The sequence below is a fragment of the Mus musculus genome, chromosome 4 (assembly GCF_000001635.26).
Source record: "Mus musculus strain C57BL/6J chromosome 4, GRCm38.p6 C57BL/6J".
Lineage (NCBI taxonomy): Eukaryota > Metazoa > Chordata > Mammalia > Rodentia > Muridae > Mus > Mus musculus.
Genome location: NC_000070.6, coordinates 88,320,514 through 88,345,676, shown reverse-complemented (window position 1 = coordinate 88,345,676; position 25,163 = coordinate 88,320,514). Strand labels below are relative to the sequence as shown.

The following is a 25,163-nucleotide window of genomic DNA, read 5'->3' as shown; positions in this document are numbered from 1 at the left end:
ATGTAGGAGGAAGCGGCTGAAGTCCAAGTCACTACCATCAATATCCACAGTAAAGAAATATTCATGTCAGACTGCACTACGATCAACCTGGATGCATAAAATTCTAAGGTTTAATATAAAATACAGGGAAAAGACAAATTATTAACAAAGCTAAGATAGTTTAATTGATGTGTAGAAAACTTGCCCATTTAATGGAATTTTCCACCTGGGTCTTTCATATTCCTTTTGCACCATTCACTGATAATGCTTAGCAGCCGAAAAATGAGCAATCAAACCGAATAAAGCACCCAGCATAATATGCACAGATTAGGACTCTTTAAAGATTACTAACTGTAGTCAGGGCACAGAACAAAGGCAGCATTTAAAGCTGAGCACATGCTGTTCCGGGTGATTCTGTGACTCTCAGCACCTCTCTGCTACATGGGACTCCCCAGTTGTTTCTTCCCAGGTTATGGAGATGTCAATAAAGGAGCAACAATGAGAGGGGGAGGGGGAAGTTCCTCTTTACTTACAGTCCTCTAAGACGGTTCATGCCTATTAATTATACATTTGTACTACTATCTCAGCCTGAGATGATTTTCAAGTAACCAGTCACTTGAATACTAACCCTTAAAGAATACTAATATCCATGTAATATTTTAGGCAGTCAAACTCACCCATATATGAGAATAAGCAATAAATTCAACCATTTCAAAAAGTTTAGCAAGCACATACTGCTCAGATGCAATGTTTAGGTCCCTGCATGTATGTGTGTGTATGTGTGTGTGTATGTGTGTGTATGTGTGTGTGTATCTATATCTATACATCCCATCACCTAAATCACAAAGAGGAAACACAGCAATACTTCAGTCAACTGTACCTGAGCTTCTCTTCACACAAGCGAGAGAGAAACATCCCCAACGCAAGGCCCATGTGGATTTGCACGGCCTGAGATTCATCAGCACTTGGTTTCCCAGGTAACCTGGCAGTCAGCATGTTCAGGATTTCCTCAACCTTCTCTTTGCATGAGATAATGAAAACTGGCACTAGGAGAGACAAAGCCGTGGCGGCAGCAGAGCGCGCAATAGCGCTCGCTGTGTTCTCGCCAGAATAGGACTTCTAGAGCAAGCAAAGAAAGAAATCGGGTTAGCCTCTTGCTTTAAAACACAAAGGGTGCACATCTGTCACATGGGAGCTTCTCCTATACCTGCACATAAAGGAGACTCTCACTGTGACTTTTTGCACACCCAGCTTTCAGTCAATGTGCCCATCTACTACCGAGGAATGTGCTCTGAAATTAAGATGGAATTCTAAGTGCCCATGTTTCAAGGCTGCGGATTCTCTCACTATATAAAGTCAGTTTCAGTGTTTTTAAAAGCCTGCATGCAAATAACAGGAAAGCCAAATGGAAAGCTGCCTGAACATAGATGTGCTACATTACAATTGTTCAGAAAGCTAGGACTCGTCCAGAAAAGAAAAGGGGAAGGGCTGTGGATAAGAGTTAAGTTCACTGCGGAGGAACAGGTGGAAGTTCAGCACAAGGATCTATTGGCACATCTCCCAAATGTTTGTTTGTGGGAACACAACCCAAAGATGGGCTATTTTCTACAGGGGATTAATTCCTTTTACTAAAGAGGGAAGTTGTTGAAATTCTAAAATCTTCTGGTTACAAAGCAATAACCAGCTATTCAAAAGGAAACTGGGGGCTCTACATGTGCCTTCTGATATGCAATTATGGGAAGGAAAATGAACAACAGCCCTAATAAACTGACAGAGCAGCCGAACATGAACAGCATCTGCAAGAGTCCCACGTTAGAGCCCTCTGCCACACATGCTATACATTTCGTAAATGTGCCTCAAGTAGGGAAGAAAGTCTCTCTATCTGCCTCACTGTTATCCACTTGGGATTTCCAGACATGCCATAGAAGCGGCCTTTATTCCCAGCAGTCAAAGCACTGTACGGTGTGTGTTTTAATCCTGTGTGTTGGCTCCCTAAGCCCTAGGGCTTTAAGGATACACATCAAGCATACAGGACATCATACTGTACACTAATACAACATTTTCAAATGGCAATGCTTCTTAAATGGACTCAGCTACGTATGACACGGGAAATAAAGGAAGTGACTTTTGAAATATGTCCTTAAAATATGTAATAATGTAAAAAGAATTAAAGGGGTAAGCAGAAATTCTGAACTGGCCAATAAAGAGTTTGTCTTACTGGTTCATAAGGACTAAGCAGAATGCCTAGGATTCTCATGTAGTGTGTGTCCTGGTGAGTGTCTGACCCACACAGTTACTCTATATACTCCAAAACAATTTAAGCAAATTGTTCCTTTTCTGGAGGATTCTTTCTCTGAACAAAATTTAACTTCCAATTTAGTTTTCCTTTACCTATTTTTTTTTGTTGTTGTTTTTTTGGTTTTTGTTTTGTTTTGTTTTTTTGTCCAAATCTGTAGTTAAAATCTAGCATTGGACCCTAGGCCCCAGATCAATACCTACCTGGTCCACCCAAAGGCAGGGTGAAAAGAAACAAGAGTATTTACAGAGAAGACCATGGGCAATGGACTTGGGACTAAAACCATAATCTTCACAACAGTTGGGGATCTGTGCTACGTTTTCCTTTAAACAACGGCAATCCCCAGCAGCCTGGCTGACTGACCTGTGATCTCTCTTATTTCCTAAGCAATGGATACTTATAGGACAAAACCAAAATAATAACACACCATTGCAGGAGTAAAGTAATTCCACAACCCCAAAGGGAGCATTAGACTGCAACAAGATGCGCATTTCACATTGCTTCAGTTATCATGAAACAGAGGAAGATGTGAGTGGCAATAATTTTTCATGTGACCAACAGGATTACTTGGTATTTACAAAGAATTTCACTGTTTTGAAAATACAATACTTTCACATAACTTAATTTCACCTTCACAGTCTTTGAGTCAGAAAGGCACAGCAGAGGAATTTTACTTTTATTTCATAAACACGGAAAACCAGAATGACAATGGTGAACTGTCAAGTCAATGGTCACAAATCTAAGAGGTGGTATGAGGCATTCATTACAGAGGATGCTGTTATTCTTTTCATTTTATAAACAATGACAAAAAAAAGACCAAATGTATTCCAAGAGCCACTTATCCTACAAATGTAGCCCTTGACCCTGACTATACATAAGAAAAATTTTTCTAGAGCTTTCATATTACTGGTATGTGGCACACATCCTAAACCAACTCAATCAAACCTATAGCCTACACACCAGTCTTTCTACTTTCTATACACACACACACACACACACACACACCTTCAAACCTATGTGAGCAATGGATGTTAGGATAGTCAACCCTTGTCTTTCTGGTCATTTATAGTTCTTGTACTCACATGATAAAAGCAGGTGAAGAGTTGTCCACTGGGGTGGTAATGGCTATCCACAATGACCAGGAGAGTATTAAGCACCATGGAAACCCACTCTTTCACTGGAAGGAAATTAGGTTGGATCTGTAAATGAGGAACAATGTGAAATGATAGCAGAAAAAAATTAACAAATCTAAACTTTATTTTGGCATCTAAACTTTATTTTACAGCCTTTTATTTGTTGTTAAATAATGAATGCTATCCTCACAAAGTAAACTTTATCTGCTTGGAGCACATGAAGTGAATAGAGTTGACAAAGGTGTGTCCTTACCTGTTCCCAACAAGAGTACAACTACATTTTATTCAATGATTATCAGAAGTGGGGAGACAGAAGCTACAGCAGAATATACTCAGGTTTCCTCTGCCCACTGAATTGTGATAAAAATAACATACATGAGAGAAGTGCAAAAAAGAAATTGAAAATTTCCAAACTTTATGACTTACCATTTCACAAAGTGGCCAATTAGCCTGTAATAGTTTGACCAATGTCTCTAGCATTTCTGTTCCCTATTACATATGACCATGCATCAGTTATCATGACATTCACCTAACTAACAAATTATAAAAAACTCTATTCACTAAGGAAAAAAAAAAGATTTGGTTATAAAAGTCAGCCATGGCCATAGAGTCAGAAACATTCATCTTAAGATCTTTTGTTATTGGTCACACCTGTTCAACTTTAATCAAATAATGAGATCTGGACTTTGTGTTGATAAAAGGCCAAAGACAAGGTCAATAAAAATGAAAGCAAAGCTCCATTTTTGGCCTGGACAGTTTCTCAGTCTGATAAGACTGGAAGTAGGGGATAAAGCCTATGAGAACTACAACTTCAACTTTGAGCTATACCTCCAGTTATGGGGCAAATTAACTTCACAACTTAATTCAATTAATTCACCATAATTATCCCCCAAGAAAAGGGATCCTATAAAGGGCATGGACTTTTGGGGTTATAGATCTAGTTAGTAGGTAGGCTTTGATAACCTGCTCTTTGAATGAAATGAAGCATTTCTTTATCTTTGTCATTATTAATACAAAATTCTGGGTTCAGTGTTAAATATTTGAATGTTAAGTAATTACACTTTTACCACTTATCCCCTTCTCTACATGCACATTTGTAGCTCTTGTCTCACAGTGCTGATTCTCCTGCTCATTGGTGACAGTGTCACTGGATGTGATATCCAGGTTGTTTCCAACAACAAATTAGGCAAGACACAGACTAACAGTGAAAGTATATAGATTTACTAAGTGAGAAGCAGAAAAATTAGAGCAGGCCTAAGCAAAATGCTGACTGCTCAAGAGCCTAAGGTTCATTGAGGAGGTGTTGGGTTTAGGAAGAGGGAGGGGCTGCTCCCAGGGGCAGGAGTAAAGTAGATCCTAAGCCTGTTAATATAACTTTGGAAGACCTGCACTTAGCATCCCGACTTCAAGATAGCTCCCCCTCATCGGCTTTGATCCCATAGTGGTTTGAACAGGCCATGCTTATCTTTCCTTCTACCAGGATGTGTCTCACCAAAATTACCCACAGGAGAGAAGGCACTGGGTGGTGCCCTGCAGGTAGACACATTTTCCCCCCGCAAAGGTAGTTGCCTTGGCTCACAAGGCTATTCCCAAATTACATACTTCGATAACACCCTTTGGATAATTCTCTCTTCTCCATTATCTGGGGATTAATTAAATGCTCAGATAAAGCTGTGTCCATAGCCTACCCCTGGGGTGGGAATAGGACCCTGTGGATCTAAATTGTAAGTAGTGGATACAAGCAAGACAAAAACTGACCCAAGTGGGGATGCTCTGCTAAGATATTTCATGAGCACTCTGTCAGAGGTTCCCTTTTTTCCTGGCCAAACCTAGCCTTTCAACTTTGTCTTCAATTCTAAGAGTTTCCAAAGTCCATGCATTTTCAGTTCTTTTTTTTTTTTTTGAATGAATGAATGAATGGGAGACACATTTCTTTCCATCCAAAAAAAGTACCATGAAAGGAGAGAACAGAGCCATGTATGGGAATAACAGCTATAAGATGAAACAGGACAGTGAGCTGGAGGCAGCCTGGGCCATATAAGGAGACCTTACTTTAAAACCCAAACAAACCCAATGAAGACAGAACAAAAGAGAGTACAAATGGCTCATGGAACACTCTTCTAGGACAGAGGCAGTAATGTTAATGATGGTTATTGTTATTGAGAGCTTACCAGTTACCTGCTATTGTGAGATTATCTGTATGTGTGTGTGTGCGCGCGCGAATTCATTCAATTGTTAAAATTATCTGGGAAATACTGCCATTCCATATTATAGAGGGGGAAACAAACAGTTTCCAAACATGGAAATCACTACACATAGGCTGTGTAGCTAATAAGTCAAAGTAATGAAATTTAAATATAGGACTCTGTTATTCAGAAGCCTATGTTTTGTTATGTTTCTTTAACTACTCGGGCCACATCATATCTGGCTAATGACAGCTAACAGACAAAAGAACTTAAATCAAGAACAAATCCACATCTTTTTATTTTGACAGCTATGAGTTATCTAAAAAACTACATTGGAAATGAATATTGGCCAGCCTGTAAGATGTTTAATTAAGAAATAAATGCCTTGCAAAAATGAATAGGCACTTTATCATTGACATCTACAATTAAAATGCAAAGTGTGAGTGTTTCAGTGTGTAAACACAGCTTATTTATCATTGTTTGACAGTATTGTTCACTTTCAGTGAGCCTGGTTAACCTTCTAAGACTGTTTACTAGAGATGTAATCACAGAAAGAAAGCCTTCCTTTCATAAAACTGTCACTTTCAAAGGGAAATGGCCACTTAACTACAGTGAGGAAAACATAGCATCAAGTCAGGAAGAGAGGAGAAGACAGTAAGGGCTCACCACGGAGCAGAGTCTGATGATGCAGTCACAGAATTTAACCTTGCAAACCTAGGTACAGGCCACCTAAATAACGACTAAAGGGATGTAACCAAAGCCCACATGCACTAAGTCCTCCCAACTCACCTCTAGGACGCCATCGGAGTCTGAGCAAAGGCTGGCTTCATGCTTGGACACCACAACGGCCAGGCTGCTTAAGGCTAACAGGGCATTGGCTTTCACCACCGGACTCTCTCTATGTTAAAAGATTCCAAAAGAGGACTTAGAAGACCAAGAGAGAGGCGTGATCATGGGAGAGCAGACAAGGTAGAAAAGCACCTTTGCTCCAGCACAAAGCTAGATCAAACAAGAAGGAAGATGTGGGGATGGAGGGCTAGAAATATGGCTCAGTGGTTAGAGCACTCGCTCTTTCACAGGTCCTGGGTTTAGTTCCAGCCACATGGTGGCTGTGGTGTTCTGAATGGAAATGGCCCCCGCAGATTCATAGAGACTGGTATCAAATTTTGGCATTTTTCAAATTTGGGACTACTGGTATGACCTTAATCTAAAAACTCAGAATGCTAGAAAACCTGCAAAGTTTTGAACAATGTTACTCAGCCTGTATTACAAGCAAACTATTTAGTTTTGCTTTTGTTAAATGATTTTTATGGCCCAAGTCCTAGCTTGCTTCATGGTAGTTTATTATTAGTTAAAAAGTGCTTTGTAATCTGTAACCTCAGGGGGAGCCATTTCTTCAGACCTCAAGGAGTAAAATCCCCAAATGATTGGGTCACTTTGCTCCAAATCATTTTCTTTCACCCATCTTGACACTCCTGAATATGTACTCTGGGGGAAATGAAGAAAAATGTATTTAAGGCCACTGGCAATTAGATCTTTGGATGTAGGTTAAATTTTATCTGGACACTAATCTCCAGATAAAACACAATTGCTCCATTCTACACAAAGCATCCATGGCTCAGGTTCCACATTTGGCAAAGGCACCAGTTCCAGCTTGCTCGTCTCAAACCTGCTCCACGCCTGGAGCAGCAGCGTATGGTTGACAGGGCACACTGCATACTTAGCAAGACGTATTCGAGGAGGAGCTGGCTGGTGAAGCATCTACAACTGAGCAGCACAAACTCAAATAACTATCCCCTACCAGTCAAACAGCTGGGACTAATTTGCATAATAACATGTCAGCATCAGAGCAGTCTTTATCTAAGCAACACCACTGACATTTTAATTAAATTGTCCTTTGGAACAAACTGATGTCATTAACCTAATTAAAAAGCCCAAGGAAGGATGAGCTTCAGGGATGCTGTCTGAGGGACAAAGTATCACATTACATATCAGCAAAGTGACCCAATCATTTGGGGATTTTTGTCTTCGGGTTCAAATCCATTTAATTAATAACAATGAAAACAAATTGCCATCAGTCACCCGGGCTTATCCGTGTTCTGCTTCTTCCTTAGTTATAACCCTGACTCTCAGTAGCTCTGTGACTGCAGTGTAACTTCCTGCATTTAACTTGTGAGTGGACAAAACAGGCCCTGGCCTCAGGCAGCCATGGCAGCCAAACTCCAAGTACAAAAAGGTAAGCTGTCAAAAATGCAGGAGTAAGAGCTCTGGCTCAGTGAGGGAAGCCACTGGAAAGAAGCAAACAGAAAGTGGTCGCCATTTCCCCTGCTCTACCAAGGTCAATCAGCCTCTGGAGCCTACATAGATCCTGTTTATTTCCTGCCACAGTTTACACTTCTTAGGTTTTGATTTAAAAAAAAAAAGTAGTAATCCCATAAGAACTTGAATCGTTTTACTGCACACCCCTGAGAATGTAAACACATTGACCTTGGGTACTAGTCGAAACATGATGCCTTGCCAATCTATAGAGAAAAGGCATGTTGCAATAAGCTTTAAGAACAGGAAGTATAAAGGTGACTTCAGAAGCAAAATTACACTTTGCCTGCACATAAGCTTGCTGGTTTCTTAATCATCCAAGCTTTTTTGCTCCAGATGTCCTATTTTTACTGGACATAAGAACATCTCACAAGAACAAACTATGAAATAAAAATTTCCAAGCCAGCCCACCTTCCCCTGTGAAGTAGAACACATGCGTTCCTATGGTATACTTTCTGCACTGCAGTCTCTGTTTTGTCAAACTATATTTCCCCATGTCCATCCCAGCAGTGGAGACAGGAAGACCACCAGTTTTTACCAGTGGGAGAGGGGGGTAATAATAAACATGGGCTCAGATCAACAATTATGTGGCTGTTTGTTTCCACTGTCCCTAATGCCAAATCTTTTTAGCTACACAATGTCCCAGGATATGACCAGGATACATTATATTGCACTTAAATACTTCTGTAGGATATGGGCTTTAGTACTTATAAAATCCCAGGGCAAGGATGTGCCTGTGCCACTTGGAGACTAAGAGAGTGAGTCTTGCAACACAGCAGCAGAAGGTGATGGTGGAAAGGAGATATGAAAGCAACGGACTGCATCTCTGCTGCCAGGAACAATTAGTCAGCTCGTTAGCAGAAGAGCCTGAAGAGGTTGCTCCAGCAAGTAAGTTCATTAGGGTGTAATTTCTTTAGTGAGCTTTGGCTTAAGGTAAATAAAAAGCCTGGAGGAAGGAACACTCAAGTAATTTTTGTTAAAACCACCACAGGGCCATGACTGGCATTGCTGTTCACTGAATCTGCGTATTAGTGTTGTATATATAGATTTCATTTTTTGAAAGTTTGTCATAGAGCTGAGGAGGTTTATCCAAGGTCAGAGTAATTGCTAATTAGAGACCAATTTTTAGATCCACTGGAGCCCATGGCAACCAGGAAATGTAAAAAGAGGCCCCACTTTGCCTGCTGCATTGCAACTGAGATTTAATAATCTATTTGTAGAGCCATTGTAACTCACATTCTCAAGAATTCATTTTTCCTCCTCAAACTAAATTATAATCCTTTAAGTTTAAGCCAAAACACATGTCATTTTATTAAGGGTTCAGGTTGAGCATTTCGATAAAAAGCTAAGTATTTGTACCAGTCTCTCTGTGTTTGCATAAAAAGGCATGTGGCAAGAATTAATATAGTTAACAGGGGTAACAATGGTTTTCTATAAAAATAACCAAGAAAACATATTATAGTTCTTAACATTATGAAATGCTGCAGAAGGAGAAAGTGTGTGTACCTGTCAGGAAGTTTATTGCTAGACTGGGTAGGAGACTAAACGACTTACTTTGCAGCTGTCTTGGTGATCTCATCTGTCAGCATGTCTCTGACCCTGCAATAAAGATGGAAAATAGATATGAGCTTATGTGATACAATGGAGTACACCTACAGTCTTATTCATCAGTTTATAAGAACTTCCAGAAGGCCAGTCATATGGCTCAGCAGATGAAGGCACCTGATGACCTATGTTTGATCCCCGGGAACCACGTGGTGCAAGGAAGACAATCACGTTCCTACAAGCTTCCCCCTTACTTCCACTTGCACACCATGCCACATGCACGCTCATAAGCCCTGACACACAAATAAAGAATCAATGCAAGAAAGTTAATTTTAAAACTTCCAGCAATGCCTCTGGATCTTAAAAGTACATGTGCAAAGGTGGGTTGGGGAAAGGGCATTGGTAATAGCTTTGTCAGAGTCAGCTTGGCCTTCCATTTTGTAGGCTCTCTTAGCGGAGACAGGTAAGGAGGAAATGTAACCCAGAAGGATAGACAGGTGGTGCCGTGTCAATGCCATCCCAGTGGAGTGGTGAATGCATAGGCATCCTTTGTTTGACATCCTTGAAGGATGTTACCTTCCTCTGAGCCTATGTTGAATATACCCAACATGACACTAATTGGAGGTAGAGCCTTCACAGATAGGCTTAGTGCCCACATAGGAGCAGGCATGAGGAAGTTTCCCCATGCCTTCCCCAACGTGAGGATACACAGGATATGAGGACTTGCCAGACATGCTGGTTCCCAAACTGTAGAGCTGTGAGAAGTTGTTGAGGCCACCCAGCCCATGGCATCTCTGTTATGCCAGCCCTAAGAGACACTGCTCTCCCCTCTTTGCAGGAGAGTTCACCAAAATACCAATTTATAGTATACAAATTTTATATACAGAAATCATTGTGCGTATATATAAAATACAACTTCAAATTTTGGTTGTACAATTATACCAAAGCCAAAAGAAGATAATTATACCTATGGGTAGGAAGGCAGGTATGCTTAGACTATAACATCTTTTCCAACAAAGAAATTCTGAGGTACAGTAGACAGCGCTGTGTCAGATTTACATTTTTAAAATTCTTTAAATAATCATTTTTATTATGTATGAGTGCATGTGTGTGTGTGCATGTGTGTGTGTGCGTGTGTGTGTGTGTGTGTGTGTGTGTGTGTGTGTGACAGAGAGAGGGAGGGGGAAAGAAAGGGGAAGATGTATGTGTATGAATGTTTAAGTGTGTATATGTGTGCCACATGTGTGCAGGTGACCACAGAGGCCAGAATAGGGCACTGGATCCCATCAAAGTAGAAGTTTAAGTGTCTATAAGCTGGGAAGCAAACTTGGGTCCTCTGTAAGAGCAGAAAGTGCTCTGAACCACTGAGACATCTCGAGGCTCAGTCCCTCGAGCTTTATTGCTCATATAAAATTTTATATTCATAAATATTTGCATGTGACATATAATAAATTCTTAGTGAGTCAGCATTCCTGAGAATAAGTCATCCGTAAGAGCCAAGCTTTTCACATTCTTGCAAATTTCTCTTATAGACCACAAGCATATTTTAAGAAGTACTTCAATGACAACTTTATCTACATATTGTCTACACTTGCTGTAATCTTCTACTGTCCAGTGTGTAATAGTAACAAACCGGAGGGCTGTCTATTAACAGGCATGCATAGTCACAACAGAGCCTGGTGGTTCACCATTCTGCTGCGTTACCAGTTTTCCCTTCTTGTATCAATTGCTCTTTAGCAAGGGAAGATGTTGTGATATTTATGCTTTTAAGAGAAGAAAAGGCCTCCAGTTGCTACTTACACTACTACTACTCTTATGCAGCAAAACTTCTTTAAAGTAGAATTCACTGTGCCTAATTCGAGTTCATCTTCTACTTCAAGTCCATCCCTAGTCTGGTTCTTATCCCACAATTTCACCCAAACAGCTCCCTTCATGGTCACAGAAGACTTTCAAGAGTTTATACTGAACACTCAGTTCTCAATCTCTATCTTCAATATTTGACACAATGCTGGTCCTCTCCTTGTCTCTCTGTTCTTGACTCTAGAGAAGTAACACTACCTCAGGTCTCTCCTATTAAAGAGTGCTGGTTTTCTGCCTAATTCATGGTTCTCTCTGAATCCTCTGTTTCTTTAAATGTTGCAGAAGTCCAGGGCTCAATCCTCTGAAATTCTCTTCCTTTACAAGTTTCCTCCACCATCATGGTTTTAGCTGTTGCAAATACAACCATGATTCCAAAACTGATCCTTATGTCTCCTTAGTACTCTACACTCACACCTACCTGGAATCTTTAGTTTCGGACCTCACTGGGTATCTCACATCCCTCAGATCCAGAATCTGACAGCTGTTGTGGCGGCCATTTTTCCAGTGGCAGCTTCATTTGTTCAATCAGTGTTTTACCTCTGACATCCATCTTCTATTTAAACCAATAATTCAAACCTATGCAATTATAAATCTATGAACCTGCCTTCAAAACACATTCAATCTATTCACTTCATTCTTCCCTTGCTATTACCTTAGCCCAAGACTCTACCATCGCTTGCCTAAATTAATGCAATAGAGTCCACCAATTAATTCAGATCCACCAATGTTAGCCCCTACAGAGACCTTGTGATCTCTAGGACTCTGTGTTGCAACTTAATCCCTTCCTTGTTCCTTCTGTGCTATCCTGGCGTCGCTTTCTAGCTACACTCCTTTAAACTCACTGTCTGCTTAGGGTTTTTCCTTGGTTGCTAGACTGGCTCATTCCATCAGTTCAGGTCTCAGGATTCTTCCATAGACTCTAGACTGACTCACTCCATCACTTCAGGTCTCATCTCTAGACCATATTATTAAACAGGCTCTCTAGAACATTCTACAGGTGAAAGTAATCTTCAGCCCCTCCCACTCACCACTGCCCATTCACGTTCTACTATTTTGCCCTAATCAAAATCTGTCCTATTCCATTTGTTTGTTTGCTTATTTACAATATGTTTCAGTTCAATGGTTTATAAGGCTTGGAAAACAAGAAAAAAAATGGTGTTCTTCTATACTCAGAAGAATGCCTGACACAGAGCAGACAATAAATACATTTGAAATAATGCAGAAATGTCTTTATTTGGATTGGGACTGTGTGTGCATGTGTGTGTGTGTGTTAAGAGGCATTGAAAAGTCTTTATTTCCTTTGAAAATTCCATGTTACAATATGCAAATTATTATATATTCATGCCTTTTTAAATATATAAGAACTTTTACTGAGCAAAAGACAAATAATTCAATACCAGTAGCAGTACATAAGTATTTGCAAGAAAATGTTTTTTTAATTCCTTTAAATGATTGCTACTATTAGGAACTAGATAACAATACTAGGATAGACAATTCTAGAACCAATCTTGCCAGAAGTTAATAATTATCAACAATTAATGTTATAATTGTGGATATTATTTTAGAAATGTCCACTATTCTAGAAGTTACCCATGACAGTGGTTATTTTATTATATAAAAATAAAAACTGACATTTATTATATATGCTTTCTTAGACAGGCACACCAACTAGAAAAAAATCTATAAAAGCAACATAGGATTAGTTATTGGATCTTATCACTTAAATTAATGATATCATTTTTGGTTTCCAGAAACAGGCATGCATATTTAAATACTCTCAAGGGACTGTGTTCTAATAAAGTTGCTGAAGAGTTCATTTCAAAATGGCCTATCAGTTGCTTATCAGGTGTATAGAAAAGTCTCCAGGTCAATACTGTGCTAAAGAAACATCCAGGACCGTTTCTAACTGATACTCACATCTCTTCAACTTGTGAGTTCATTAGAGACCCTGTCCATAGGTCTGTACCTTTGAGAATGCAGTAAATATACCATTCCTGTCAAATTAGACATATTAAACTAGATCTCAAAACAGCAAAGAGGGAGACTGGAGAGATGGCTCGGTGGCTAAGAGCATTGGCTGCTTTTCCAAAAGACCTGGGTTCAGTTCCCAGCACGCATATGGTAGCTCACAGCCATCTGTAACTTCAATTCTAGTGATCTGATGTTATCTTCTGGTCTCTGTGGACACTGCATGCTCATGATGTACAGACAAACAGGCAAAACACTCATACACATTTAAAAAAAAGGAAGTGAAACCAAAATTCTTAATTTCTAATAATAAACCCATTGGTTTTTATCAAAAGTCTATGAAATGAAAACAACAGAATCAAATACCTAAAGATTTTATTTTCTACAACCAAGTACCTTTTAATTTTGAGTAAAGAAATGTGTGAATATAGACAAAGCTATTGAGGTTTTTGGTCCTTTGTTTGCCACATCAATTAATATGACAAACTAGTCTTCTCAAATTACATAACAATTTGTGTTGCTTTAAATGTGTTAGTACTTCTACATTTCTAGGTAATATAGTAGAAGCACCCTAGGGAGCATCCACCGAGGAAACCAAAGCCCTGAGGTAGAAAGGCTGACCCAATCGTGAAAATGACTTAGTGAAGAGAGGAGAAGAGGAACAACTCTAGACTCTATCTGTTGTGGAATGGCAATGAATTGCGTGGGAAATAGAATTTTTATTCAAAGTGACTAAAACAATCCCTTATAAGAAACAACATGAAGAGGACCAAACCATTCCCACATTGCATTAGGAAAAAAATATACAGACATATTCAATTAGCCCTCTGTGTCTGTGAGTTCCACATCCATAGAGTTAACCGACACAGATGAATGTATTTGGGCACAATTGTATCTGGGCTCAATATGTCTGTACATTCTCTAAACAATACAGCACAAGTATACTCCAGAATTTCCCTTGCCTAAGTTGCCAAAGTAACCTAGAGGTGACTTATATGTGGAAGGATGTGCATAGCTTATATGGAAATACTACACTGTGTATATGAGACCTGAACTTCCGCAGTTTTTACACTCCAAAGAAGATACTGGTACCAGTTCTTCATAGACACTGAGAAATGGGAATCGCCACCCCCCCCCCACACACACATGTGCACATGTATATATTTCTGAAAACAGTGTTCCTTATCATATCTAAGAAGGAGGTGAAAATAAACCTCTGGGGTCTCTGGAGTTCCCTCCAGCTCACACCAGGTAATGTAGCCAGCATGGGGGCAGTTAAGGCATTTACTGCTCACGTTCCAGGACAACAGCACGTCGCAGCATGTCATCCTCTTACCAGAGCCAGGCTGTGCTTCGTTTGTATTGCACCTCCTCAGGGCCTTCCTTGCCGTGCTGCAGCTGCAGCTCCAGCTCTGCTATCCTTCCCTGTAAAGCACACAGGAGGAATCAGCATGTAGACCTGTTGGATGAAAAGTCCAGGGATCCATCCCATAATTAGCCTCCAAATGCTGACACCATTGCATACACTAGCAAGATTTTGCTGAAAGGACCCAGATAAAGCTGTCTCTTGTGAGACTATGCCGGGGCCTAGCAAACACAGAAGTGGATGCTCACAGTCAGCTATTGGATGGATCACAGGGCCCCCAATGGAGGAGCTAGAGAAAGTACCCAAGGTTCTAAAAGGAACTGCAACCCTGTAGGTGCAACAACATTATGAACTAACCAGTACCCCGGAGCTCTTGACTCTAGCTGCATATGTATCAAAAGATGGCCTAGTCGGCCATCACTGGAAAGAGAGGCCCATTGGACTTGCAAACTTTATATGCCCCAGTACAGGGGAACACCAGGGCCAAAAAGTGGGAGTGGGTGGGTAGGGGAATGGGGGCGAGGGTATGGGGGACTTTTGGGATAGCATTGGAAATGTAAATGAGGAAAATACCTAATTAAAAAAAAAAAAGTCCTGTGGCCACAGGCCACAAGTGTCCTCGTAGACCTTGAACGAACATGAGTGCGGAGAACACTCGTATCACTACTCAGAGAACTTCTGTGTTCACAAGAGGCAAGTCCTAAAGAGCTTGTGAGCTTGGCCCACTCAGTGCAGTGCTCTCTTCTAGGATGTCATTCAAAGCAGATATGGTACTCATGGGTCCCATCTTAAAGTTTCCTACATGGCAATGGTCAGTGACTAACAATTTTAGTTAGACAGAGATTGAGGTCTGAGCACCTCTGTTATGACAGAAGAGCAGAAAACGAATTAGACGAGAATATAATACTCAAGATGTAGGTACTATGTAAAAAGAAGAAAGGGATAAAAAGTAATCAACAGTATTACGTTTCTACTTCTTATAGAAATAGAGTTCTCAACCATGGAATTAAAACAGAGTTAATATTCTTTCTTTAAGGCCAATACCTTCAAATATTAAACTTTATACGTTTTTACCATATTACTATAATCAGGTTTTCTCCCTTTACTCCACTGTCAATGATATTATTTAATGTAATTTAAAAATAGTAGTTTAATATTAGTTTACGCATGGATTCTAACTTGGACATGACCTCAGATTTAATAAAGATTATAGGATAATACTTAACTATTTTTTCAAGGTTTGGGGGCTGGAGAGATGGTTCAGAGTTTAAAAGCACTGGTGTCCTTCCTACATACCCACTTCCAGAAAGTAATATAGGATGTAAACCTTTCAGTCTGTCTCCTAAGGGTAGCCAAGAAGACAGCTCCTCGAACTGATCAAGTTTAATGCTATCAAACCTGTCCAGCACCAGATGGAAGTAGCCATAGCTATTGTAACAGAAGACATCCCCAGGATATGAATTCTTCTATAAACAAGGATCTCAATGTTGCTCCAAATCATTTATGATACTTTTTAAAGTTTCAAATGCATGACTCCAATCAAGAAACTCGTCAGCTAAAGCACACAAGCATTTGTCAAGTAAGAATGACAAATTTATAGCACACTGCTGAATTTTCAAGTCCTTCCTTAAGAGAACCTTTCAGCTTCCCATTTCAATTCTCAATGTAACTGAATATAAAATTAAAAGGAAAGAGATCTTAAGTGAAAAGAAACAAACATACACATCACTATGCCAGCTGAAGAGAATACTAGGTCTATATTAATAAAAATAAAAGACTTCATAAATGCATGTCCCTTTTCTAGGCCAGGGCAGGGCGGATGGCTCAGCAGGCAAAGGAACTTGACTCCAACCCTGCACCCACAGTAGAAGGAGAAAACCTGTTCCAATAAGCTGTCTTCTTATTTCCACATATGTACTATGGCATGCCCACACCCACTAACGGATAGATAGACACACAGACAGACAGATACACACACAGATACACACTTACACACTAAATTAATAAATATAATAAGTAAATAAAATATTAGACCAAATTGTGTTATTTGTTATTACAATTAATGATGGTATTAGTCAATCACATGAGGCTTTGGAATCAGAAGATTCCAAATTAAATTCTATTTCTCTCATTTACCAACTGGTGGCTTTAAAGTATTTGCTTCCCTTTCCTATTCTGATTGTCCACCTATAATATCATTATACATGGGCTTAATAATATACACTTCCCTGGATATCTGTTAAGATTAATTGACATAGTATATATTAAGTGTTAGCTACATACAAGTAAGCATTCAATAAATAGTAGCAGTTATGGGAAAAATGGAGGCTTTTGTAAAGTCTGAATTATATCACAACCGTCTTCAACTTTGCCCTTCTTCCCCTAAAGTAACATAAATTCTCAGCTGACTACAGAAATTGCTCATTTTCCTTCTCCAGGTGTTTGCAGAATTTTGTTCCTTCCTCACTAATCTTAGAGGATCCTGTAGTGAAAGGGCTAGTGGGTTCGTAGCTTTCTCCACTGGACAGGGACTCACAGCAGGAAGGGGCATTTTATTTCCCTCTGTGTCCTGCAAGTTAGTTCAGCACCAGGAGGATCTGCAAATGACTAAGGGAAGCATGGACACAGAGAAGTCTTTGCTCTGGTTTGTACTCTCATGCCTCTTGAATAGAAACTAATTGTCTGGTGGTGTATAGTGAGGTTACAGAAGTATACAGACATGAGAAAGTCATTCCTTCACTCAGGGTCTATTCAAAACAAGGGGTGCCCATACTGGGAAGGATAAAATAACAAGGAACCAGGAAGCAGGAATTCCAGAGGAGCAGCTTTGCAGGTGCAGATGACACGGGGACTCTAAAACAATGCTGATCAAAGTGTGGGCTGCAGACTAAGCACTTTAAAAGGACCTGCCTGCTGTTGATGTGGCGACTCCGCCCCCTTCTCAGTTCTAATGGGTCAGAAGCTCTACACTGTCTACCAGTTCTAGGCTAAAATGACTGCACTACTGCACTGAGGTTTGAATTGGAGATGGGAACACAAATGTCCAGATATTCAATCAGCCTTACTTCCCCACCCATCCCCTGGCTCTCGTCTCTGTGCCCTTAGAAGGCAGCCATCACTCTTACCTATAACACTATGAGTCCCTGCACTCCATGAAGTCCTCTTCTGAAACATGCTACTTAAATAAACTCAGACCATGGACATACACACCATTATTAACAATGACTTTTCAGTCAGTACCCAGCGGGGAGAGGACTTAAGTACAACACGTACTTAACTGATTTGAAGAACAAGGTAAAACGGGGTGGGCACAGGGAAATGGCAACATCTGAGGCAAGACAGAACAGTATGTGTGAAAGGCAAAACATTAGGGATACATGCTGACTTTTAGAAATAAATGTGGAAATGCAGAAAAATAAATGTCTGAGAGAATCATCAAGAGATGGGGCTAAAAGATACAGGCAGGTTCTACATAGAGACAAGATGCTGAGCTCAGTGTGTGAGGCACTCAAGACCAGATACTCTGGGGCAGTCAAGTTGGGTATGCAGGAGGCCAAAACGGGCAGAAGAGGATAGAGCTTAGAAGCAGGCTCTGGATGGGACTCAGAAACATAGGAATATCCACATTTAAATTTAAGTGTAACTATATGCATATGCCTTACATTTCTTTTATTTAATGTGATATTTGTATCAATTCAGTGAGACTCTCATACATTGTATTTGGATCACAGTCACTCACTGTACCTCCCCCTCCATCCCTGTTCATATCTTTTGTTTTGCTTACAGCTTGCTTCTAATAATCCAGAGACCAGTTTGCATTCCTGATATACTCATGAGGACAGGGTCACTGGAGCCTGACCAACCAACCTACCAGGAGCTATACTCTTAGAGAACACTTGCTCACCTCTCCCCAGATGCCATCAACTCTCAGCAGCTCCTCAGCAAGGAGCAGGAGAGCATGTTTCCCGCCTCCACGTTAGAATGCCAACTAGCTCAATTTTGTGTGGGGCGTACACAGACGGCCACAGCTGCTGTGAGTTCATGACTGCACTGGTTCTCTCAGCTGACACAGGTTTACTCTGGTCCTTCCTAATCTCTCACTCGTCCCACTCTCTCTTCCTTAAAGTGTGTAAGAGAGAACCAGATGTCCCAGGCCTTACATTTCTTACAAGCAAAAGGAACCACTGCATATTTGATAGTGTTGTCCTTCCCAAGTGCTCTTACACTTGTTCAGTATGATCCTCTGGGTAGAACAATCTCCATCTTCAGAAAGTCACCTATACTGCTTGCAAAAGATAATCTAGCTGGGCTTGTTGAACACTGACATTCCTTCACAGGAGAAGCTGGGGAAGGTCACAGACCCACACCTAAGAATTCAGCCACTCCTAACCAGCTGTGTGCAATTCTGCCTTAATGGCATGGGATCTTGGAGTGTCCCAAAGAGGGATAGGCTAGAGAAGCCTAGGGAAGGGGGTATCATCTGTGCAGGTATGCGAAAACCAGGCATAATGGAGGAAGACTTTCCAGGGACGCTTCTTGGGATAACCCCCATTCCTTTCAATAAGTCTCATCCATGCTTTCAAATAAGCCCAATAAACCCACTGTTTGCCCAGAGGGACCTTCATGCAGTCGAACTTTGTTTTTCACTGAGACCTTAGAAGCAGAGGGTAGTAGATATTGTGCAGTCAGTACCAGGGAGAAAATTCTTCCAACAGTTAATACACATCGTTATAAAATCAGTGATGAGGGGGAAATGGTCTCCTACAAAGCAGACCCCTTGTGGCATCCCTACCTGTAAAATGGCATGGTAAGCTCGAGTCATGTATGCAAGCCAGGCCTGTGGAAGAAAGATTGCACGGTGCCATTCTGAAAGCTGGACATGGACCTGTGGGAAAGATGAACAAAACCACATGAGACTATACAGAATTCAGAGAAAAATGAAAACCTCAGTTCTTCTTTCCTTTTATTTAAGTGGTTTGTTTTCTAAAACAAACCAAATTAGTACAGGACTGGAACCACAAATAATATCTTTACTGTATTCCCAGTTGAAAAGAATGTGGAATCTTGTAAAGACAAAATAAAGTAAGCCTGGAATTTTCTAAATTAAAGCAAATGAAACCCTGCAATAATACCAAGTTAAGATGTATTCATAATATAAATTCTCCTCTGAAAACCAGGGGGGAAAGGCTATAAAACCTCCTGCCAAAGATGGGGAACAGGGTACTGTCTAACAAACTCCCCAATAATGTTAAATAAAAACAAATATTACTCATAGCCTGGATTTCAAATATTCATTTCTGAAGTAATAAGCATAAACTGCCAACAGAAATGCTGGGTAGAAACCACAGTGAAAAGTGCATGCAGATGAGTGTGATACCCAGCCATCATGTGCTCTGCTAGATAGCTGCCCTCTGTGTGTGTGTGTGTGTGTGTGTGTGTGTGTGCGCTCACAGGAGGAAAACAACACATGCCAACAGTCAGGTCTCCTCCGGAGAGCCCAGACTAAGCACCTGGCCTGCACAGTCATTTCGGTTCCCACCTATTAGTACACAGCGATCTTGCAACACATTTTCCCAGGGTCTGCTCCTGTCCAAGATGCCTCGAGAGAAACAGATACAGTGCTTCACAGTTCATGCATCCCTCAGCTCAACGAGCAACACTTTCACCCAGGTCCCGAAGCTTCACCCACCTCCCAATATAGGACAGAGAGAAGTGAGTATGCAATCATGACAGAATTGGGCAAGAAATGGGCACAAACCGTTTGCAAGGTGTGACTGTGAAGGCTCTCTGGGGTATGGGACCGAAGAGAACAACAGGGTTAATTCTGCCAGTCCCTTAGGATGCCACTGCTGGATTTTCCAAACATTGGATACTTGAGCAGCATGAGATTGTAAACACTTCTTCTGACTGAGTATTCATTCAGACTGCCAGGTGGGGTGCAAAGGGCCTTGTCACTGTGGCCACCACCTGAGGGAATGAGCCCTCCAGCCCTGGTTTTTCTTGTACTATCCAGGGGCTAAACAACAAATCCCGCTGAGAAGGAGAACCTCAGTTTCCATCCCTAGTCTTTTTCCAAAGACTTCATCCTTTCCTGTGAAAATCCATGTTCCCTGTCCACAAAATATATTATCATTAGCTCCTATTTGGGGGCTCCAATAATGCAACTTGAATTTTACCGCTTACTTAAAACTACAAACTATTTTCAGATTCCCCTGCCATAAGTCCATGGATATCTTTGTACTACTAAGAATTCTTGTCAGCCTCAACACACTGACAAGAAGAACACTGAATCACTGGGAAAGACAATAGTTTCAACCCATTCTTAATATTGGCTTTGAAAAGGGAAAGGATTCTAGAAAAACATATATGGAAAGGAGCACATGGAATGTTGAGCTTCAAAAAGGAAAGCTACTCCTGCCAGGGGGCACATCTGAAAGAGGTCATCAGGGAACACTACATTGCAGCCTTCCAGCCTTCCAGCCTAGACTCCCCATGCTTTATGGAATTATCCCTCAATCTTAGGATGCCCCGAAGAAGCTGAGTGGATCTCATTCAAAGCACTCTCCTGAATGTCCCCTCAGCAACAGCATGATGAAAGCCAGGCCCTTCTCATTTGCATCTCAGGTTAAAAGGCTTTCCATAATCATCATTAGGAAACTATTTCATTTCAATACAAAGTTACATATATTGCCTATCTTTGAGGTCGATGTTGCTAGTCTGAAAAATAAACTCAATTGGCATTTATAAAGTATGAAACTTATGTCTATTTTGCTAGACCAGTAATAAGTCATCAGGAAACTAAAGTCAATGAAATAATCCCAAATCACAAGTTGTAATTCTAGTTAACCCACAGCTGATAGAGCAGGGCCAGCAATCATTGTATTGCAGTGTTTTAATAAACATGAGAAACTCAAGTCTTTCCTGTAACTAACCTTACATACTCTTACAGTGACAGCTATGTGAGGGACTGCTCGGAAACATAGGTCCTTCCCACTTCAGGAAGAATAAGAGGGAAGTCTCCATGTGTATGACATAGTAAATTTGATGAAACATCACTCATACACTTAAAAAGAAGTCCAGACAAACAGGCAATGAGAAGCGAGCTAACTAATGATATAGGGGCGAGGGCTGGGCAGGCTCCAAGGTTAAGCAGAGTGCTCAAGGTAGGTCTCGCTGAGAGGGTTAAGTCTGAGTGAAAATCAGCTGACAGTGAGGACACATGTGTTAAAGGGAATATGCAGTGGTTCAGCTCCTGGAAACATTTGGTGGTTTCTCATAATAGTAAACATAGCAATATCATATGACTGAGCAGTTCCATTGCTAAATAGACTCCACAATGATTTCAAACAAGAATTTGTAAATATATGTCCCTATCAGCATGTTCACAAAAGCAAAAATGGTCTCATTTACATTCTAAATGTAAAATGTAAATAACCACTGAGGTGAAAAAAGCACAGAGCAGGAAAACCTTGCAGGGGTGTCTACAGCCACTCAGGTTAAACAAACAAACAAACACCACAGTGGCTGTCCACCAAGGAGTAATGTGACCCTTTGACACCATGCCACTGTGGAGCAATGGCTTCAAACACCCAGCTATCCCATCTGCCACTCCACTTCTAATGCCATGTTAAACATTTGAGTCAGAAAATCAAGAGGAAGATTTCTGTGGACACAGTGAGGAAAACAGCTGACACTCAAGAGCGCCTTTTTGGTCACTGTGGTTGGTCCCTGGACATTTTAAGCTGTAACTTTAGTTAGATGGAGAAAGAAAAAAGAACAAAAGTTAGGAGATGGTGAAGGTGACAGGTTTGACCACGAAGCATGAGAAGGCACTCTTTAAGATGCTGGAATAATTCTCATCTTGATGGGTGCTGCCTACAAGATATGTGCACCTGCCAAAATGCATAGAGTATGTACAATAACAGGGAAATCAATATCAAGTTATAGCTCAATAAAAACACACATAGTTTGCATGAATTAACACATTGTTGAGTATATCAGATATGACTAAAGATATGAATAATTTAACATGCATAATTTTACGTGTAATGTATCAGTTAAATTTCTTTTAATTAAAAAGAAATCAAAAGTAGAGCCAGAAATATGGCTCGGTGGTTAAGCACATGTGCTGTTCTTGAAAAGGGCCTGAGTTCAAGTCCCAGCGCCTAGGTTTGGCAGTTTACAAACGCCTGTAACTCCAGTTCCTGGGGGATCCAATGCTTCTGGCCTCTGTGGGCACCAGTAACCGATGTGCACTAAACCACACACACATGATTAAAAATAATAAATCTTTTAAGAACTCAAAAATAGTTAGAAAACCACTGCTTTGAGTACACATTTCTCAGACTTTGCCCTTCTACTACCTCTTACATTCAGTTGGCTTGTTTATCATCATTTAAAACCCACTGATTGATCATTCCTATGTCTGTCAATATCATGTATCAATAACCCCTGTTATCGAGGTTTGAAACTTCAGACTTATCTTGGAAGTTTTCCTTGACTCGACAAACCAAGCCAATTTCTGAAATGCCAGTTTTGTATGTGCCTACTTCCTTCCTCACTGGCCTAGTCCTAGTTCTCCCCACGTGACTATGACACACCTATCAGATCTTCAGTGATCTCACATCTCTCCTCTGCTAACCCATCACAAATGGTGCCAACTACTCAGGACTTCTGTGCAAAAGCTTTAATGGTTCATAAAGAATATCACGAAAGCATTTTATAGTACTTAACATCTTCTCAGTATCAAAACATCCTCATTCACTTAAGAGATAATTGTGCTGCTCCAAGAACCTCAATGAACTTCTCCCTAATTCTTAGACCTCTGCATCATGTAATCTTCTTCTAGAGAACTGAACTACAAACCAGCTCCCACATCTGCCCTGCTCTTCATGGGACCCATAGAGCCCTTCACCTCTCCACTTTCCGTGCCCCCTCTTCCTATCATTTCAACATAGTAAGCTGATTTCTCTCACCTCTATAGTTCTACAATACTATGGATGTCTGTAACTTCACACAACTCCGAGGCACACAGATTACATCCTGCTTTTTTCTGAGACCCTTTATAGTGCCTGCAACACTGTTTATGCACACCCACTGAGTTAAAATTAATTAAATATACCACATCTCCTGAACACAGAGAAATGTTTGTTGTCTTAAAATTATAAAGTGAAATTTTAAAAGTAATCATAAAACTACTGTGTTCAACTTTTTATTGCAACCCTGAGAATTAAACAGGGAGCCTCAAATGTGATTGGTAGTTGGGCAAGCACTCTATTACTGAGCTATATCCTAAACCTTCATTTCACTTTTTATTCTGCAGTAATTGCTCACTAACTTAACCTAGGCTGGTCTTGCACTGATGATTTTTTTGCCTCAACATTTTGAGCTGTTGGGATACAGGCCTGCACCACCAGCTTGGCATTCAACTTTGAATCATTCCAGAAACACAAAGCTTTAAAATAAAAACAAAAACAAAAACAAAAAAAAAAAAACAAACAAAACTAGAGCCAGGCATAGTGGCATATACTTTTTAAAATCCCAATACTTGGGAAGAAAAGGCAGGTGAATCTCTGTGAGTTTGGGGTCAGCGTGGTCTATACAGGAGTTCCAGGACAGCCAGGAATAGAAAGAATTTGTCTCAAGAACAAATAAACAAATAAAAAAACCTGTCTGAGTCAGCATAACTAAAGTAAACACATAATTATTATTTAAACCTTATAGGTACACGCCCGAAATATTCTAGTCTAGAAATATTCATTTTCACATTAGTATCTACTAAGTGAAAAGGTTACATTTTACAGGGAGTTTTATGAATGTTATAATCTGAAATTCCATAAGCATCTAGATTATTATTTAGTGCACCTGAAATACTAGCTCATGGGGATATCATGCTTAGAAACACATTTTTTAAATATAATGAATGTTGGGAGAGAGAACAAAAGATACATTTCTCTCCATATGTTTTCCTAATGGAACCACATAACCCACTCTGCTTCTTGAACAGCATTGTGCAATTAAAAATATAATACTCATGTTACAGACTTTTAGTAACTACTCTAAATCAAATAAGAAAAACTTTTGATGAGGTTCCTTGTAAAACTAGAGTAGGACAGGCAGAACAGTGTGCAAACCTGACGGGTAAACAAGTATTTTCTATTAATGTTATGTCCCCAACTTGATAAAGCAAGACAATTTCCCTGTTCACAATTATCATGAAAACCACCTGTACCTCAGCCATGGCCACCCCCCCACCCTCCCCACCCCCCCACCCCCACCCCCGCCTCCACCATGGCCTCCACCTCCACCTCCTCCACCACCATAACAACAAACACAACAAAGGAAAAGAATAAAGGAATTTGATTTCAGTTACTACATGGAATACAAAGGACTATCAACCCCCACACTCATCCTTCCAGAAGAAACACTGTTTTCACTTGTGAGAGGTCCTAAAAGACACTCACTGCATGGCTGTTTATAAGTTTGAATAAAAGGCTTCAACTTTCCGTCATTAG

At 40.4% G+C, this 25,163-nt stretch overlaps 1 protein-coding gene across 6 annotated transcripts in view; it reads right to left on the bottom strand.

The window, feature by feature from the left end:
* Focad (focadhesin) overlaps window positions 1-25,163 on the bottom strand; it is a 316,392-nt gene that overhangs the window by 65,335 nt on the left and 225,894 nt on the right. For 5 of the 6 annotated variants that reach the window (XM_030253421.1, NM_001081184.1, XM_006537885.4 and 2 more), the window contains 6 exons: window positions 19,442-19,534; window positions 14,620-14,708; window positions 9,465-9,509; window positions 6,384-6,492; window positions 3,358-3,474; window positions 860-1,098 (listed from right to left, as the gene is read on the bottom strand). In XM_030253421.1, the coding sequence (XP_030109281.1) occupies window positions 860-1,098; window positions 3,358-3,474; window positions 6,384-6,492; window positions 9,465-9,509; window positions 14,620-14,708; window positions 19,442-19,534 (692 nt within the window). Of the gene's footprint in view, window positions 1-859; window positions 1,099-3,357; window positions 3,475-6,383; window positions 6,493-9,464; window positions 9,510-14,619; window positions 14,709-19,441; window positions 19,535-25,163 lie in introns of those variants that run through there. The other variant, XM_006537886.3, reaches the window with a different exon arrangement.